Source organism: Pleuronectes platessa, chromosome 12, assembly GCF_947347685.1.
Source record: "Pleuronectes platessa chromosome 12, fPlePla1.1, whole genome shotgun sequence".
NCBI classification, from domain to species: domain Eukaryota; kingdom Metazoa; phylum Chordata; class Actinopteri; order Pleuronectiformes; family Pleuronectidae; genus Pleuronectes; species Pleuronectes platessa.
Window position 1 is genome coordinate 12146874 of NC_070637.1, and position 14327 is coordinate 12161200.

Consider the following 14327-nt stretch of genomic DNA (forward strand, 5'->3'; position numbering starts at 1 on the left):
AATAAAGTGAAAACATTTCTGCTGCCTCAATTTCACAAATGATTTACGGTCGGTGCATGAATGGGCAATTTTAAGGGATGTTTCAGAGAGCTACTGCATTGACTGGAGCTCGACATTTTACCTCCCTTGGAATTTCAAGAATTTTCGATGAGGAGATTGTTTTCATCCTTTTTTTTTGTGAAAAAATGTGCAGGAGCTTTAAAGTCCAGCTACAAATACACAAGTAAAGCCCTGCAGCTAAATGCCAGACTTTCTCATGTACCACACTTTTGCTGGATTTGTGCCCATTTCATGCAAGAACTTCACCGTTGACATTTAACAAAGGACAGGGTGCCTTTCACAAATAGAAGCCATTGTTCAAAAACAAATAATAAGATCTATAAAACTGGAGTTACTCTGCTGCATTTTTTTGAATATGCCTGCGTTTATGTATGATGATGATGCTCTGAAGTCACCTCGAGCATGAAGAGGAAGAGCAGACAGAGAAGGAAAGTCATCGTGTTTCTGTGACCACACTGTGCTGGCCTCGCCTCAAGGCTCCCACTGTATATTTTCATCATTACCCTCCACCGAATGGCTTGTGTTATGTAGCTCAGCGCTCTCCAATCGTCGCTGGCAACATCCCTCAGCCAGAGAATGGATGAAACATGTGAACATCAAACGGCCCGAGCGAAAAGCTTGAAACAAAGGCTGCAATGTGAGCACTCCTGTTCCGGTTACTGAAGGAAATTAGGTCCTGCCATTAAGGCACGATGTCACTTTCAAAGCAGTGCGTGCCGTCGCGGCATGTGTTTTGATTCTCACCATCCACTCCCTCACCGAAAGCATGAAGCTCCTCTGGCCTCCTTTTATTGCAGCGTAAACCCCTGGATGGAGCCTGCCGAGGAGCGAGGGAAGCTGAGAGAACACATGTGGTGAGCATTAGGCTCTTCTTTCTGAAACAAATAGACACACTGAGATATGTTTTCGAAATGTGACATCTCGTTCCTTGTGTTCAGTTCAAACAGGAATACTGAGAGGCTCCTTTTTTTTGCCATGTGTTCACTGCGAACCAGTGGCTCAGCGTCAACGTATGAAAAACATATTTCTTCCTGTTTTAACCTTTTATCCACTCATTCAGGGAACTGTTCATCGCCATCCAACAATTATATATCAGCTATGTGTTGGTTTGCGGTTTCGCTCGTTAAAATTCGCTCTCAGCGGATGTAAAATGAGAACAAGCACCGACACGAGAACATCGACTAGCACACTGTTCAACATCAAGTGAGGTAGTTTTATAAATGCTGAAAAGTTGGACTGGCTTTATTTTTTATTTTTTTTGCAGACAATTAAAATTCCAGATAAATTATGTAGTGCGCTGGCAAGCTCGCTAAATCCTCTATGAATTCGAAAATGAGAATATGAGAAAATTTCTGGGTAACATACAGAGAAATGTTATATTATGGAGTTTTTTTCTTATCTTTTTTCAATAGCTTTAGTACAGGACTAATGGATTTTATGCTCAGATTTTGTTATGCTTTCACTCAAAACCCTGCGCTTGCACTCAAATAAGCGCTGCTTAGCTCAAACTATGCCCTTACTCAGATTTTGTTTTGTTGCTTTGACAGACTTTCTTCGCTTGCGCTTCAGTTGTTATTCTCATGCTGCCTCTGTGCGTGAATAAAACCAAAAAACGACTTTGCACAAAGAATTTCAAGTGCAGAAGAAAGAATCCACGAGCAGAGGAGAAATCCGAGATGATTATGTTCACAGAAGCTTGAGCGTGAGAGGAAGAGCTGATGTTGAAGCGCAGGATGTCTGTCCAAGTGCAAGCAAGTGCACCATTTTGAGTGAAAGCCTTACAACACTTGAACATGAAATAAATAAGTCCTGCTCTCAACCTGTAAGACCACACTCTTGAATAGAGAATAAAAACAAACGCCCTGGTACAATACTGCGTCTACTGTTTAAAAAAAACAACTCCCATAGTTAAATGACCGGTACTTTAAATGAAGCAAGCTAGTACAAAAAAAAACAAATATACAGAATATTATAGAAGATAAACATGTGGCATTACAATGTAAAATCCAGCGACAATATTTCCAATAAATTAGAGCCACAGGAGCACTAATGTCTTATAGGGATTTATCACCAATAAAGCGAGGCAGTGCATCAGCCCCAGGGCCGGACCCTGAGCTACTCAGACATGATCTATGATGGACAGAAATACAAACATAAAGCAGCAGTAATAGTTCCATCCCTCCCTACATGTTCATTATGCTTTAGCTAGATTTCATGCATTCAGACTCCCTCAGTCAAACATCATCAGTCATAGCTCATCCTGACTAAAGAAGCTTCTATGATGTGTTTCTGCCATATACTGTTACATTCATAATATAACTGTTAAATATTGTCTTGTCACTCTCCCACTCTTTTGGTAATTAGGCCTGCGACTGGCAGCTCATATAAATTCATCTCTGATCGGGGATGAGGAACGATTTTCTTTCTTCTTCCTCTTCTGTGTCCACTGTCTCCCTCCTCAAACCTTGCCCTCAGAAGTTGTTAGGTGAGACCATAATGTGGACCCTGGCCACGTGCTTGGCCTGAAAGGCGCGGTCGCTGTACTCGGACATGTCCACGTCAATGCTGATCTCCTGCGGCCCGCGCAGCTGCTGGACCAGTATCAGCTCGCCAGTCTGTCTGTCCGAGCGCTGCATGACGAAGATGCCCCGGGAGTTTCCGCCCACAATGCCGAATCGCAGGCTGTCTGGGCCTGTGCGCCCAGGGGCGGCCGCGGTCGCCATACGGAAGAGCGTGGCGGGAGTCTGTAGGTTGGAGGGCAGAGGCAGGTAGTGGAAAGACACGGTCTTGGGGGCCAAATGGCAGGAGCGGCTGTCCATGGGGCATGGGTTTCTCTCACACTGACTATAGGACAGAAATACAGCAAATGTTAATGAGGGACCATGACAGGGCATGTTAGATAGATAGATAGATAGATAGATAGATAGATAGATAGACGATTAAATTTCCCGAAGGAACATTAAATCGTCATAGCAGCCGGTATATTTGAATACAATAAAATACAATACAATTGAATAAAATAAAAATAAATATTGAGGTAGAAAGAATAAAAAACAGAAACACAAGATAAATAGGTAGATAAGGTGCAGTGGCAAGATGATGGTAATAGTACTGATGATATGATGGTAATGTTATTGTTAGACAGTGTTAGACAGTGATGATAATATGATATGATATATAGTAGAGGTATAAATATAAGTATTTGACTATTCAATAGATAATATAATATACTATGAGTGTAAGAATATGTAGACAGTGTGTTTAAAAGTTGTCATGTAATGACAGTGTTTCTTTGTGACACAAACATACATTACATATGAGGTCAAGTGCCTGAAGTCTCTAAGCTGTTGTGAGCAGAACATGTTGAAACAACAAGAAAGTTTTGCTAATGTATATATAAACCCTGCAGGTTAGAATCTTACTTCACTTCTGACAGATGAATAAAAAAAAATTCCCCTCACGTTGTTTAAATTACTTAAATGTAACTCTTCACCTTACTGATATGTCACCGCCCCTGCTCCTATCTCGCCGCCCTCAAAGTGCCACCTGAAAGTGAGGAGCCTTTTCCAGTAAGCCCCACCCACAAGTTGACAGGATTGGTTGGTTAGGTTTGTGACATCACAAACTCCTACTGCTTTCTTCCAAATATGTCTTTTATCATATTAAAAGCACAAAGGGGACATGTTGCCATGTTTGAAAACGATATTTTTACCAGCAGGGGGCTTTCATTTCTTGCAGCTGTAAGAAGCAATTTCATTTGGGCACTGCATTGTGGGATATGCCATTAATGAAGTGGATTTTCCTACACAGGCATGAGTATACAGTATGGAATCAGGACACAACTACTGGCCTTCTCCTCTTCCTGCTTTATATCTCGTTGTGTTTTCCTAAACATGTATCAATTCCCTTAGCTGCTAGTGGAGCAGCATTTCACCACAGTGATGGTTCACTAGAAGAAGACAGAGCTTTGTTTCATGCCTTGCTGAGGGCGATGAATGATGCAATGACACAAACGTTCTACGTGGTTTTAAAAAACAACGAAATAAATGACGTTGTCTGGTGAAGTTTTGCTGGGTGTGCCTGTTCTATGTCAGAAATCTGTAATTCTGATATAACCACAACTCTTAATTGTCATTACTTCGATTAGTTTTAATAGCACTGAACTCATGGAAGTAAGGTCTGGGAACATGGGAACATCTCTATGCCACATTATCTAAACCACTTTATTTGGAGGTAAAACTGAAAGTGAATGCACAATTTTTTTTTGGAATAGTATATAATTGCACCGTATTACTCTACGTATGCACAACTACAGCAAGTACAGTGTGCCAAAGTTGAGGCTGGTGGCTGAACTGAGATATATGTTTACAGCAGTTTTCATCATGGTTTCATTGGCAGCTTTCAAGTTCACCCCCAAAATGTTTGGTTAACTTGGCCGGTGGTGATGTCGCTGCGATGCCAGATCTAAGCTGTTGCCATGGCGGCTTGAATGTTATTTCAACCAACAAAAACGATGACCAGAGGTACCAAAATAAGACCCAACTTGTATTAGACCCCCAAGAACTTTAAATGCACTTCTGTAATGACCGATTTTCCTCTCCACGTCACCCATTCGCATCACAAGGTTGAATATGATTTATATGCAGAGGATCTTGTGAAAGTTAACGACAATCATCTGCTGAAGCTTGGAATGCTTAAGTGTGGAAGCTGTGATCCTGGTTTATTCACTGACACAACAAGCGAGGGAGAAAACAAAAATGCCACCCGGTGTTATATCTACTTACAAGGGAGACGTCTTGACGTAGCTGATGTTGCCATGAGAACGGGGACACTCTGGGTTGACGCACTGGAAGCCTCCCCCCATGTTGATGCAAGTCGTCCCTCGGCTACAGTTGTGCTGCTGGCTCAAGCATTCGTCCACATCTGGAGGACAAAACAGCAAAGGCCCGTAAGAACGAGAAGCAGGGAGAGAGACTTGCCAGACTGACTCCCTGCTTCCTGGTTACCACAGCGTGCGCAGTGGGTGCTGTGCAAGGAGTGTTTATTTTTTTTATTTTTTTTGGTGTTTAGTCTCCCACAAACGCCTCATGTCCCAAAGATTCTCTCTGCGGGGAGACGGTGAGGTCATTCATTCCACTGGCAAAAGCCCTGTTAGCTCCAGGGGTGCTGATGGAAGTGGTAGCGAGGTTTGCACAGACACCTCTGCAGAAACTAAAAGCTCTGCGGCTACGAGGCTTTTTTCAAGTCTAGTTAATTCGCAGGTATTCCTCTCTGGAGCTGCATGCCCAGTGAGACCTGCAGCCAGGGCCCTTCTGAATGAGCCTTTGTGCTCTGCTGCCCCTTGTCACTCACCCTCACAGCTCCGCCCATCTGGGAGCAACTTGTAGCCGCCGGGGCAAGAGCAGTGGTACGAGCCGGGAACGTTCACGCACTCGTGGACGCAGAGCTTGCCTCCTTGGTCTAGCCGGTATACTTCACACTCATTCACATCTGTCAAGGAGCAGAAGCAGAAATTCATATACATGTCCACCTTTAAAATGTAATCACATGACAGGACTGAGGGTTTGTGCATATGCTGTAGAAGTAACTTGGGATATTGGTAAGGATCTGTAAGGACAAAAGGTACGTTTGCTCCATCTTTATACAATTTCATCATCTTGGACATAAACACATTTGTTGCAGCTGGTTGAAAAGTCTAATTTCACAATCTTACTCAACCAATTACATCTTAAAAATAGCGCAACCGTGACCTGAATGCTAATCAGCCTGTGACCTCTCGAGAGGATTATTCTGTTTGTCACAGACTGGCTCTACAGATTGCTACTCATTTTGTAACAACATTAATCACTAGAGGAGTGAAAGATTCACGTGTTCAGGGATCATCACAGCATCCAACTCCCAATAACTTGCTATCCGTCCAACTCTGCGAGAAGTTGGTCAGGGAATCTGATTTGAAGCCAGGATCAAACAAACAGACTCAAACCACAAACGTCAACATAAATAAAGCACTAGCAGAAACAACAGGACATGTAGTTTACAGAGGGATTCAGACACTTTATAACGCACCAGTAAAATGAATATCTCAACTATCTGCAAATGAGCAATTTGTGCAATAAACAATGCACAAACTCTGCTGTTTACCAAATGGCAACCGGGTCGAAGGAAACCTTATATTCTCCTCCCCTTACTTTCTACTTTGGTGAAGCTACTGACCCTGTATCTGTTGGCCAAAGTCAAATTTCCGTACCAAGCAGCAATGCAGAACATCAGTCTCCCTGTAGGGATCAATTAAAGACAACATCAGTTCAGCTCACCCTGACAGATGCTGTTTTCGGAGGTGCCGCTCATGTGAAAGCCTGCGTCGCAGCTGCAGTGTTGGGCTCGGTTCACCTGGGCGCAGCGAGGCCTGCGGCTGAACGCAGGGTCATTCATGACGCTCCACTCAGGTGGTGCTGCATCAGGGGAAGACATATGATGCTTAAAATAGACATTGTAAACATGTGCATTAGCAGATCTCAGTAGGGACTGTAGCACTGACCTGTCTGGGTCTGGTGCTGGCAGTGGGAGCCGCTCCAGTTCTGAGGGCAGGTGCATTTGTACTGGTTCACACCTTCCACACAGGTACCTCCGTTTTGGCAGGGGTTACTTGCACACTCGCTTATGTCTGTGGGTAGAGAGGGAGATTAACTTCCAACCTGCAGCTTCTTCAACACCTCCAGTGAGTTTCGATCTGAAAGTTCTAATTTTTGTCATTTTTGTCATTTTCAATATGTTATTGATTCTCATCAACATTTACTTTTGGGCATTTACATATTCTATGGCCACATAAAAAAAACCTCTACCCTTTTTTATGGAAAAAAGTTTCCACTTCCTAAAACTGATACAAATCATGATATTATTATATTAATATTATTTTCACTTTAGAGAGTTAATTTTACTAACCAACATCGTGTTTTATAGAATATTTTACATATACTAAATGATGGTAGGATTTCCTATTTATCAAAAGACATAAAGATAAGCGATGACTAGATACGATCCTGTTTGAAAGAATATGAATGAAAATGAATATGAAGAATACGCTTCAGGTTTCAGGAGGTGGAAAAAAGGTGGAAAAAAGTGAAGAAGACTCTAAGTCTTTCCTGTCTGCCGTCCATCCATCCATAGAGCGGGAATGAGTCCATGCATCCAGTTTTGATAAATGATACTTCAGAATGAGAGGCTGCTACTGTCATTATGGGCCCAGCATGTCGACAGTAAGTCAGTGATGCTCGTTTACTTGTTCCATTTGTGGAAAAGTGGCGGCTACATTCAAAGAATCAGAAGGGTATCATTATTAAAGTGTAATTCAATCGAAATCCATCTGCAGCTTCAAAGTAAAAGTTGTTGGTGTTTATGGTGTATTTGGATTCATACTGTATAGTTCACTTTATACAGTTTTGAGAAAAGTAAGGAAGTAGTTGTTTTGAAGATGTGAAGACTGTTTCCTTTTCCCATTCTGTCGACACCTTCTCAATAACGTTTAACTTTATTTATACTTTGTTACAAGCTTTATATGACCTCCACCCTAAGAAGTACAAAGTGGTGTAACTTTAAATGCCTCTGGCACAGTAGTGTTGGAAATGACCAGTGCAGCAATCTAAGAGGTAGATACTTATATATAGGTAGTATAAACAGTATAAATTGTAGTTCCATTCATTCACCCACTTATATTAGGTTTGATAACTTATCTTTGGCATGTTTATATTTACTTCTGCCGAGGAGGTTATGGTTACATCTTAGTTTGTTTAGGTCATAACACAAACACTACAGGATGGAGTAACATGAAACTTGGTGGAAGGGTGAAGTATTGGTCAGGTAACTTTTGGCTTGGTTCTAGATCAGAGGGCAAATCCATTTTTTTTTTCTCTTTCTTCAACATTGTGAAATAGGATGTTTTTCAACATCTTTATTGATTTCTCACAGAATTATGTGTAAATCTAATTTAGGGACTGAATGGGAATATTCTAATGTCGATCCATGAGTCGATCCACAAGTGTATACAATTCCATTACTATTGCAAGATTTCGCCATCTTAACATGTGCAAATTTACATAGCTATAAATGCTTTTAGCTGTAAGTAAGAGCACAGTAAAGTTGGAAATGACAGCATATACGAGTTGTTACAATACTGAATACATATGTACATGTAGTGTAAAGTGCAGATCCATCCATTAATCCACTAATAAGTTTATTGACTTATCTGGCATGAATATAATTTAATCATCAAACAGTGGTCAACAGAGTAAAATATACTCTTTACTGAATCCAGAAATACTAGAAACTGCAAACCGCTGACAGTAACAGAAGGTAAATGGATAAATGAATGTCCAACTGGATAAAAAGAACGTCATGCCTCATGATCTTTGTTCCTGTCGTCAGGACACAGAGTTGTGCAGATGTTCTCTGCTGCTCTTTGAGCTCCAGCACTGAAGACATACGATACTGGAAGACAACCAATCCCTTTAATATTTATTTGGCTTCCTCAGAGGCCACCCCAGAGCCAGAAGATGAAGAAACCCACTTCACTCCGCTGAATATTTTTAGACTCTTCCTAACTTTTGAGGGTTTCACACTCTGTCAATGCTGCTCTTTCGACATGACTAAATATAGACCTCTGATTCCAGGGCTGAAAAACATGAACAGGGATAATACTGTGCAGAGTGGAACTTTCTCATGTTGGTTTAACCATGAATGTCAATAAACACATGTGCACATGTTAAACTGAGTGTGCCACTTGGAATTTTTTGGAATCGCGCAACCGGAGCAGGCTGATGGGGCTATCAATAGCGTGCTTAGCATACTTGTGTGCTATCAGACGATGGTGTGGGTATAATGTCTGAACTTAACCCGGTCCAGTGGGACGGCTGTCACAGAGCCAGGGGAAACATGAGCAAGAGAGGGAGGGCGTTATCTTACAGTAACTGTTCATGAGGAGGACAAACCTGGAGGGGAGAGCAGCCCTGGGTGGAATGCAGTACAGGTGTTTTTCTGTGTCCAGAGACATCTAATGCCATTTTAACGAGGGCTTCATTCAGTATGCTGAGGAGCTCCTGCCCCTCTGAAGAATGGCCCTTTTCTTTGCTTGTTATCTCTGTGCTCGTGTGTGTGTGTGTGTGTGTGTGTGTGTGTGTACTTGTACAATATCTTTGTGAGACCATTTCGAGGCTTAACCTTACGGAGTGAGGACATTTTGGCCGGCCCTCGTGTTCTGACCCACTTAGGACTTGCTTTTCGGGTATTTGGTATAGGTCAGGGTTAGGGTAAGGGTTAAGGATTAGTATTAAGCTGTGGGATGGTTCGGGTTAGGATAAGGGGGTTCACTATGCCAATGAGTGTCCTCACTAAGAAAGAAGTACACAATTTGTGTGTGTGTGTGTGTGTCCAGATATGACTCATGTTGTGGGGACCATAATCTGTTTACAGGGTCACATTAAGGGGATTTGTCCTTCTTATGAAGTCCCCATAACGTTAATCATTACATTTTAAGGTGTTCAAAATAAGGTAAGGTAAAGTTCAAGTTTAGGTTTAGTTATAAACAGTAGCAAGTTGCAAGTATTACAGTAAAGGTTAAACCATGTGGTGCGTGAGTGTGTATGTGTGTGTGGGGGTCAGGGTTAGGGTTAGGGTTTTTTAATAGCCCCGGGATTTCTGTAAGTTGCTAAACAAATAATAAACTCACCTTTACAGATGGCACTGATGCCGGTCCAGGTGCCGTTGTCCCGGCAAGCACGTGTGGCTGAGCCGAGGAGGTGGTAGCCCTGAGAACAGGTGAAATGGACCTCGTGTCCGACAAAGTACTTTGAGCCAAACTTGGTTCCGTGAGCTGGGGCCTCCAGGGAGGGGCAGGTGGTGGAAGCTGTGGGAGAGAGCACGAGAGGGAGGCTGGTCACATGTGGAGTGAGCCTCCCAACATCCTCTGGCATTCCCTGCCTGGGGATATACACATGTCACTGAGCAGTCAGCGGAGAGCCTTCATGGGAAGGTACGCTCCAAACGCCTCATTTGCAGTCAGTTAGCAGAGAAACGGCCATTCCTGTGAGTCAGAGTTGCACCACGCAGGGGCCAGATGCTATGCTGAACGTGTGTAATATATATATATAATGTAATCACATTACAAAACAGTGTGGATGGATTACATTTCCGACTTTGAACCATTCACTCTTCTTCCAACTTGGAGGATTGTGAGAAATTGTTTCCTATTCTATCAACCTCAAGTGAAAACACTACATTTCAGATCCTATATTATAGGTTCTGAGTGCCAGACCTCCATGTTGTCCAGCTCATATTTATTATTGCAGTGCAACGACAGCCAACTTTGACTCACTGAGGCCTTTTCTGACCAATCTTTGTGTCAGATGTTTTTCAGACAACTGTGAACAAAATGGCAGAGCTCAGGGAACACGTGGAATCAGTGTCTGTAAGGGCAATAAATGCATCATATTATAAAAATAACCAAATCCAAATACTTTTGAATTTGATCCTGATCCGAGGCCGTGCAATGATTTTACTCTTCTTTTCATTTTTCCTGGGCCTTTATTGCTGCGAATGTTAAGTATCAGCCTCCCACTGTCTGGCCAAGTGCTCTCCACAGAGTTATGGACTGGACTGGTCCATCACTAACAAATTGGCTTCATGCTTGTCTGCTGCCAAACAACACAATTCCACAAATCTACTTCCCCCTGTCGAGTGTATGCAGCTCTGTAACTGAGATGGCCTCGTGCAGTTTTGATGAATCTGTAATCCCATAATACGAGAAGCAATATCTGGCTCTCTGCTGTCCTGGTTCCTAAAAATGCTGTGACTTTGAAACCACTGAACTACGGAAGAAAACCTCAGTCATAAATCCTTATTCTGAACAGGATGTAAATTAAATAACTGCTCATTGGAAGGGTCCTTTTTGGTAAAGCTAATGCATAAAATATCCCAAAACATCACAGGTTAAATGATGATCTACTTCAAGTTTTACAGCCAAGCTCATACTGTGTGTGAGACTTATTCTGTCCGATGAATTATGCATATCTTTAGATAGATGGATAGATAGATAGATAGATAGATAGAGAGATAGAGAGATAGATAGATAGATAGATAGATAGATAAATGGATAGATAGATGGGTCAGAAATCATATTAATGTTTATATTTATATCTTAGTAAATTGCACGACGCAGTCTTTTGTAAAACAAGGAAGAGAATGTAATAGTTTCCATTTCGCTTGTTATGTATGAAATACTATAGTGAACTATATGACCATATCTAGACTGCTCACTGTGAAAAACACCTGTGGTTTTCCTACAATGTCAAGTCAATAGCCTGCCCCAAAAGTAAAGGCCTCTATCATTGACAATGATATTGATTATGACGAGTGTTTGATACCAGTTTATTAACTCACCGCCTGACTGGTCTGCTTGAGGCAACTTGGACACAGAGTTCTGCAGCGTCGCCAGCTTGGACTTCATGATCCTGAGGCCCTCGGTGAATCGCATCTCCTGACCTTTCAGGAACTTCTCCATCTGACGGAGCACCCCGACCACCTGGTGCTTGTCCATGCACGTCTGTGAACACAGGGCGAGCAACCGTGAGCAGCGTCAGGGAGCTGCAACAGAGCCCTGGCAAAATGTGACTACATGCAACCACTTTCCATCGAGTAAAACAAGCACAGAACTAAAAGGTTTGCCTCAGTTAAATGGTCATAAAATATATTTAAAAAAAAACCATGAGTGGTCAATAAACATTAATGTGCAGCTGTGGAACATGATGTCATTGAAACTAAATCCATCTTATTAGTGGGCACATGGTCGTTAAGGTTACAAAATGTTTTCCTTGATATTAACCGACCTTATGTAAGTCTGACAAGGCGTATTAGTGACATGTTTTTATTGTGTTCACATGGCACGCTCACTCACCCTGATTTCTTTTACTGAAATCGACTTGCACCTCATTGCACTCACTTTTGAGATATTCAAGGCCTCCCATCTCTCCTTCCATCTCTTTCCACTTTCTACCAGTTCTAGACACAGCTGGACAAAAGCTGCCTGGCAGATGTCGGAGGGACAAAGTGTTGTTCCTCTGTATATTTTCGCGTGGTGGCAGGAAGGCATACGCTCAGTTGATAATCCTGCGAGCGGGCAGACTCCAAACAGCTTGGGTGCCACTGGCAGTTATAGTTGAGGGGGGGAAAGCTTGTCAAGCCGATGCAAAGTTCTTCAGAGAAAGTGCCTCTAATCCTTTCAGCAGGGTTTATTAATCACATGCTCATTGGAACAATTTTCTCTGTGAAGGCATACCTTAAATTCCCGAACAGGCATTCTGAGGGTAACGACCAATTTCGATGCATTAAACTTCACATTGTTCACATAGCGTGGACCTGTGCTGGAGATCAGATAGTGCTCTGCCCCGGGCAAAGGGAAAATGCCACCAGCTGACAAGACATGAGAGGATTCAAATCCAGATGCAGCCATGGTTGTTCTTCAAGCACAAGGTTTTAAGTAATTTCTCAAGTAGAAACTGTGAACTGTGATCACAAACCATGCAAAACATAACAATGTCCTATTACACAATGATAACAGATGGGAGCTGGATAAAGCAAAAAAAAGAGAAAGAATGTGTTGCGTGTTGTTGTGAGTCTTTGTGGATAATATTATTAACATATTAAAATGAAATACTTCTCAAGAAGGCCTGATATTGATATTCCCAGAGGTTGGTCAGATTATAGGATTTGATATAGTCATATTCACTTCAATTGAGCCAGATTTTCAGGCTCCAGATGTTCGGACAAGTGTCAAAGTTGGACAAGTCAATGACAAGAAGTTTTTACATAAACTTGTGTTAAGTAAACTGGACTGCTCTTACCTGGACTGCAGCATGGCCACTCTGGATCACTGTGAAACATAGCAGCAGGAGACACCTGCGTCGAAAAGACAACTCCATCTCTCAAAAGTCCAGTTTAGAATTCACTGCTGATGTTCTCGCAGATTTACCAGGCTTCTCTCTTTATGGGGCTTTGATAAAAATCCAAAGGAACAGTTGTAGGATGAGGTCCTGTGTGGACGACGCTCATCAGGTGTCAGAGGGAGATGCGCTCTGGTGCGTGGAGCTGCGCGCTTAGAGGGTTCAGCCTGTGCGCTCTGCACACCACCACCAAAGTTTCCTCCTGCAACAAGAATCCCTCCCACCGATATGGACCCGAACACGGTAAAGCGTTTCTTTATACATGTCTCGGCTGCTGAGGAGGAAAGTCCAACACGATGCAAAGTCCCAAAGTCTGCGTTTGGCAAAATACACGACAAAGCCATATTAGATTTTATTACAGGGCCATTGAGGATTAAGATTGACTTGTTTTCTCTTCCTTGAAAACTCAAATGAATATAAAGGTCTTCGTGTCAACATGTGTCGTCTATAACAACCAACCTATCGATCTGTGATACACTGTATTCACTGATACAATATTTTGCAGACTTGAAAGAGGACGAACAATTTCCAGCCTTTTCCATTGATTTAACAAACGACACTGATGGACATGCATTGTGATGATTGGCTCGTTAACGTGGCGCAAGCTCACTATAGGCGATTATTTTACGGATTTGAATGTGTGGAGCTGCAGCGACGCCTGCTGGCACCTGACGGGAGGACTGCGACTGTGCAGAGGAGGAGGAGGATGAGGAGGAGGTGGAGAAGGGTCTCTCCATAATACGAGAACCCAGCCTGGCCTGTGGAACTCAGACGGTTTAGTATATTCAAAAACTTTATTAATCCAAAGGGTAATTCTTGTGGTAGATGATGCTCCAGAGTCACAACGACAAAGTATTATATAATAGTATAACAGTACAATGGTATATAGTTAAATTATTGTTAAAGTATAAAAATATCAAGTGTAACGGGGAGTAAGTTACAAACATTAAAAAAATAACAGAACAGAAATGGAAATGACAAATGAGAATTTTCTATTGCCCATGATAATTACCGGTTATGCACATGATATTAATAACAATGAACATGATAATAATAATAAAGTGCTTTCAGTATAAAGACAGAGACACATCCAACATCTTATTTAAGGTTCAAGTTTTATGTTTAAAAATCAATTGTTTTAAACAGTTTTATACTTTGGTCTAAACTTTACATGGACACACACTCCTGACCTCTGTGACCCTCTGCAGAAACACTCACACACTGCTGTATTATGGTTATTTACCTGTGTGTCCAGATGTGTTCTCTGTTACTCCACTG

General features: G+C 42.1%; 1 protein-coding gene across 1 annotated transcript; it reads right to left on the reverse strand.

The window, feature by feature from the left end:
• Window positions 1-1272: 1272 nt before the first annotated feature.
• Window positions 1273-13566, reverse strand: LOC128453419 (fibulin-7). The gene is made up of 8 exons (XM_053436309.1): window positions 12951-13566; window positions 11491-11653; window positions 9782-9958; window positions 6599-6724; window positions 6375-6512; window positions 5413-5550; window positions 4845-4983; window positions 1273-2904 (listed from the first exon to the last, which is right to left on the reverse strand). Exons 1-8 carry the CDS (start codon window positions 13026-13028, stop codon window positions 2532-2534), a joined length of 1332 nt encoding a protein of 443 aa, XP_053292284.1. The 5' UTR covers window positions 13029-13566; the 3' UTR covers window positions 1273-2531.
• Window positions 13567-14327: the final 761 nt, after the last annotated feature.